Source organism: Thalia democratica, chromosome 4 (genome assembly GCF_965202585.1).
Source record: "Thalia democratica chromosome 4, ktThaDemo2.hap1.1, whole genome shotgun sequence".
In the NCBI taxonomy this organism is placed as follows: domain Eukaryota; kingdom Metazoa; phylum Chordata; class Thaliacea; order Salpida; family Salpidae; genus Thalia; species Thalia democratica.
Genome location: NC_139168.1, coordinates 65,379,171 through 65,383,308, shown reverse-complemented (window position 1 = coordinate 65,383,308; position 4,138 = coordinate 65,379,171). Strand labels below are relative to the sequence as shown.

At 28.6% G+C, this 4,138-nt stretch overlaps 1 protein-coding gene across 1 annotated transcript; it reads left to right on the top strand.

Annotated features, from left to right (window-relative positions):
* The first annotated feature begins 838 nt into the window (after positions 1-838).
* LOC145833570 (alpha-(1,3)-fucosyltransferase fut-6-like) lies at positions 839-3,404 on the top strand. Its single transcript, XM_082940737.1, has 5 exons — positions 839-877; positions 1,071-1,273; positions 2,207-2,416; positions 2,640-2,838; positions 3,075-3,404. The coding sequence occupies exons 1-5, from the start codon at positions 839-841 to the stop codon at positions 3,402-3,404; spliced, it is 981 nt and encodes a 326-aa protein (XP_082796863.1).
* Positions 3,405-4,138: the final 734 nt, after the last annotated feature.

The following is a 4,138-nucleotide window of genomic DNA, read 5'->3' as shown; positions in this document are numbered from 1 at the left end:
AAGTAATAATAGCTAAATTTTAAATTAGTTAATTAATTTGTTTTTTTTAAGGCAGAAAAATATCAGACTTACTAACCTTCTGCAAGAATATTTGTTTTTTAAGAATTAGTTGTAATTTATCAACTGTAATTCCACCTGCCCTAACTTTTAATTTAAAAAAATAATAATTTTTGTTTAAGAAAAAAAAATGATTCGATCTTTGAAAACAAAAACAATTTAATCAAAATCAAATATATGTAAACTTATCTCTAGTTATGAACAAAGTTTGTATAAGCTCTAGTAGTATTATTACGTCATAATAATGAACTAAGCTGCAGAATTTAAAAATATACTTAAAAAATATATACAGCATTAAAGCTTAAGTATTTGAATCACACAAAAATGTTTGTGTTTGAAATTGACTTTATTTTGAAATTTTTTTCTCGACTGAAACTGTATTCGATCGTTTTTTTTTCAATTTGTACCACACTAAATAGTAAATTTGGTGTTTTAGACTTTTAGAGTATTTATGTTTTTTATGATTGTTCAGTGTTGTTAGTTGTTACAAGTTTCGTTAGTGTATGTTGTATTTGTTTTGTAGAGTATACATTTAATCATAGTTATTGCTAGAGTTTTATATGTATGTTGTGCAGTAAATAGTAGTTTTTATTTATAAAGTAAAAGTAATCCCTTAACCCAGGCCAAGGGTTAAGATTGATGACCCGGACGTTTTGAAACCTTCTCTTGAGTTAAAATATTAGTAGTTCCCTGATGGCAAACCAACACGGTGAATTCTAAAACTGTAAATTTTCAAAGCAACTTAATCAAATTTGAGCAAAACAGAAAGTTCTGGCCTGACATGAACATATCACAAATTGCTAGCAAAAGAAGTAACCAAGTTAGCCAAATAACATCCAATATCTTCAACTTCATGTTTCAATTGGTAAGCCTTGTGTCAACAGTCAATTCACAGTTTTATATACAATACCTTGTACTTTTTTGCTCAAAATATTTTATAAGCAGCAGGAAATTTAAAATAAAGTTAAGGAAACACTCATTAGTATTTGCTTGGTGAATGAAAATATGTTTAGCGCAGGTCCCGTTGCAAGAAAAGTCTTGTCATTTTTTTGTACAAAGTGCTCAAGCAAGCACACCCCGACACTGGAATATCTAGCAAGGCCATAACCATATTTGTCTCTTTCACTGCCGCTGAAGCTTCACGTTTGGATCACTACAACAAGCTTTCAGCCACCACCAATTGCAAATTTAAACCGGTGTTCGTCTTTTATTGCCAGTTAGTTACTCGCAATAGATACTGATTTGTATTTGTGAGTAAAAGTAATCCATTAACCAGGTCGGGGGTTATAAAACTGTCCGGATAATTGAAGTCCGGGTAAATGAATAAGCACTGTGCTCAAATAAATTTAAGTAAAAATGAAACATGTTTTGTTATATTTTTTTTAGTCTTATGAAATTTTATGTTATTTGGAAAATGTAGACGAACGAGCTTCAAAAATATTTTTTCATTATTATTTTTTACCGAATTGCAAAACGGAGGATTAAAATAGATTATTTTTTCGATCTGTTTGTTTTTTTATTACTAGAGTTTAAACCGTTTTTGTCGTAACCTTTAAGCTTATCATGACCGCTTGAAATTAGTGCTTCATTATAATCTTTTTTAATGCTAATAAGTATCTTCTTGTTACTAAACAGTTTGCTTAGTCTGTTATTAATCATTGTGCTCATACATTTTCTTATTATTTTAGGATGATTTGACCAATTGTTTCTGTATTTTAGTTTAGAATTACCATGGTTTTACGTATTTGTTTTATTTTAGTGAAAGCAGCTAATGATAGCCAACTTTTTTAAAACAAACCAGGCGCTCAGACCAATACTACGTATTTTATTCGATTGAGAGCCCGTCTTTGGTAAAATTAGAAAGAGGAAGTTTAATGAAGTACAATAAATATTTCAACTTGACCATGACAGTAAGGTTTGAATTTCTTTTAAGTAACAGAGCTTAAACTTATTGAACATTTTTACTTAAGTTTAGTGAACACAAGACAAGTAGAACAAAGGTGTTACATAAAAGTTTTGAAAAATAACACTTGTGCATAAAGACATAAGAATTGTTACTTGGACTTTTTTTTTGTAATCATTTTTAGAATAATACCACTAAATCAACATTATCATTAAACTGGTCTTAACCTTATCTTTAAATTTCTAGAAGGGACGGAGATGTGTTTTGTCCTTACAGCACTATGTACGAAATCGCTTTAGAGGTAAAAGAGAAGAAAACAAGTTTAGAAGAATTGATGAAAAATAAGAAACATTTAGCCACTTGGTTCGCATCTAACTGTAACTATACAAACGGTGCTAAGAATAGAATTGATCTCGTGCAAAAACTGGTTGATTTGGGACTAGATGTAGATCGCAGGTTGTTTGAAAAATATTATTTCATTCTAAAGTAAAACAACTAAACTTAATTAATTTAAACACCTAGTAAAGAATTCTAAAATTACAATAATTTGTTTGCAGTATTTAAGGCTAGAAGTTTAGTTTAGTGAAGCAAACTGTTACAAAAAAATTTAAACAAAAAAAAGACTAACTTGTATTTTTTTACAAGATAATTAAGCCGTTTGAGTATAAAAAATATTAAGAGGAAACTGTTTTCCTGAGGCGCCAGTCGTAAGCGACCGCTCACAGTACAGTGGAGAAATTATGCAGGATTTTGTATCAAAGTACAAGTTCTTTCTTGCGTTTGAAAACACTCACAATTGCAAAGATTACATCACTGAAAAGCTTTATAAAAACGGTTTCTTAAGTGGGGCTGTACCTATTGTTTATGGTTCACGAAAAGTAACTTTGTTGTTTATCCATTAAACGAACTAAAGTTAAAATAAGGAACAATTTTACATAAAAACTAACTTGCTTTAAATGATTACATCATGATAATAAGTTATAATGAAAAAAATATAAAGTATTACATAAAAATAAATATGCTACCATATTAACAGCATACTTGCATAGCTAATTAACGCTCACTTAACTTATGCTGAAATTTTGCTAAGTCTTTAATCAATACAAACTTAAAGCAAGACTACGAAGCGGTGATTCCTAAGAAAAGCGCTATTTTTGTCGACGATTACGCCGACCTGGGACAATTGGTCGACCACATCAAGTACCTTGATAAAAACGACACCGCTTACATGGAATACTTTGCGTGGAGGCTGGAAGACCCTGAAAAATTTTACGGGTACAATATGGCAGTAGGGGAATGCGAACTTTGCTTGAAGTTGACAAACTTATCAAGTAAAAAGGGATATAAATTTGCAAACGGAAGAACGGAATTGCCAAAGAGTAAAATTATTAAGTCGATTCATGAATGGATTTACAAAGAAGAAGAAAGAGAATGTATTTTGTGATCTTCTTTTGAAATAATTTATTTTAAATCAACATTAAAGTTAAAAAAATTAGTATCATTAGTATGCTTAAGTTAGTATTTTTTATTTCACCATTTTATTTTTTCGTTATCAATTTAATTTTTCATAAACATTGTTATTTAAGTGTTTGCTGCTTTAAGACTAAATTTTCAAAGATTTCTAACTATTGTTAATGTATTTTATTGCCATGACTCTAATTTGTTTGTGCCAAAAAGTTTCAAAATTTTTATTTTTCTACTTTAAATTTTGTACTCAAAAAAATATTACTGATTATACCAAATTAAGTGTGAACACAAAAAAAAAAGTCTTGTAAGGTTTTTGTCGGATTTTTAAATGAAACATTATGAATAAACAGATGACAAGGTGTGTACTTCTTCTTACACTTTTTTTAGCTGTAATTAAATATAATAACCATGATAAAATAACATTAAAAAAACTCTAGTTCACAAGCTGTACACTTAGTTTTAATCTTTCAAATTTTTCAAAGTATGCAAAAAGTTGTACCTAATTCTCATCAATTTTATTTTTATAATCTAAGTTTTTATCTTTGTTACTTTTTGCTGTTTATGAAAGCACTGTATTAAAAGTTTAAAAGTCGCTATTGATGTTTTTAATCTAGCTAACTTAACTTAAAAATAAAAACTAAAAACGATATATATTATATTTTTAGGTTTTTTAAACTTTAGTGATCTAAATTATTGGTCGTTTTAAAAGTA

Bases quoted from the DNA above. Each gene is read 5' to 3' on its own strand.
- LOC145833570 (XM_082940737.1), top strand. From the start codon at position 839: ATGAACATATCACAAATTGCTAGCAAAAGAAGTAACCAA. The intron at 2,417-2,639 runs GTTGTTTGAAAA...AAAAATATTAAG, and splicing joins GGACTAGATGTAGATCGCAG to AGGAAACTGTTTTCCTGAGG. The intron at 2,839-3,074 runs GTAACTTTGTTG...ACAAACTTAAAG, and splicing joins TTGTTTATGGTTCACGAAAA to CAAGACTACGAAGCGGTGAT.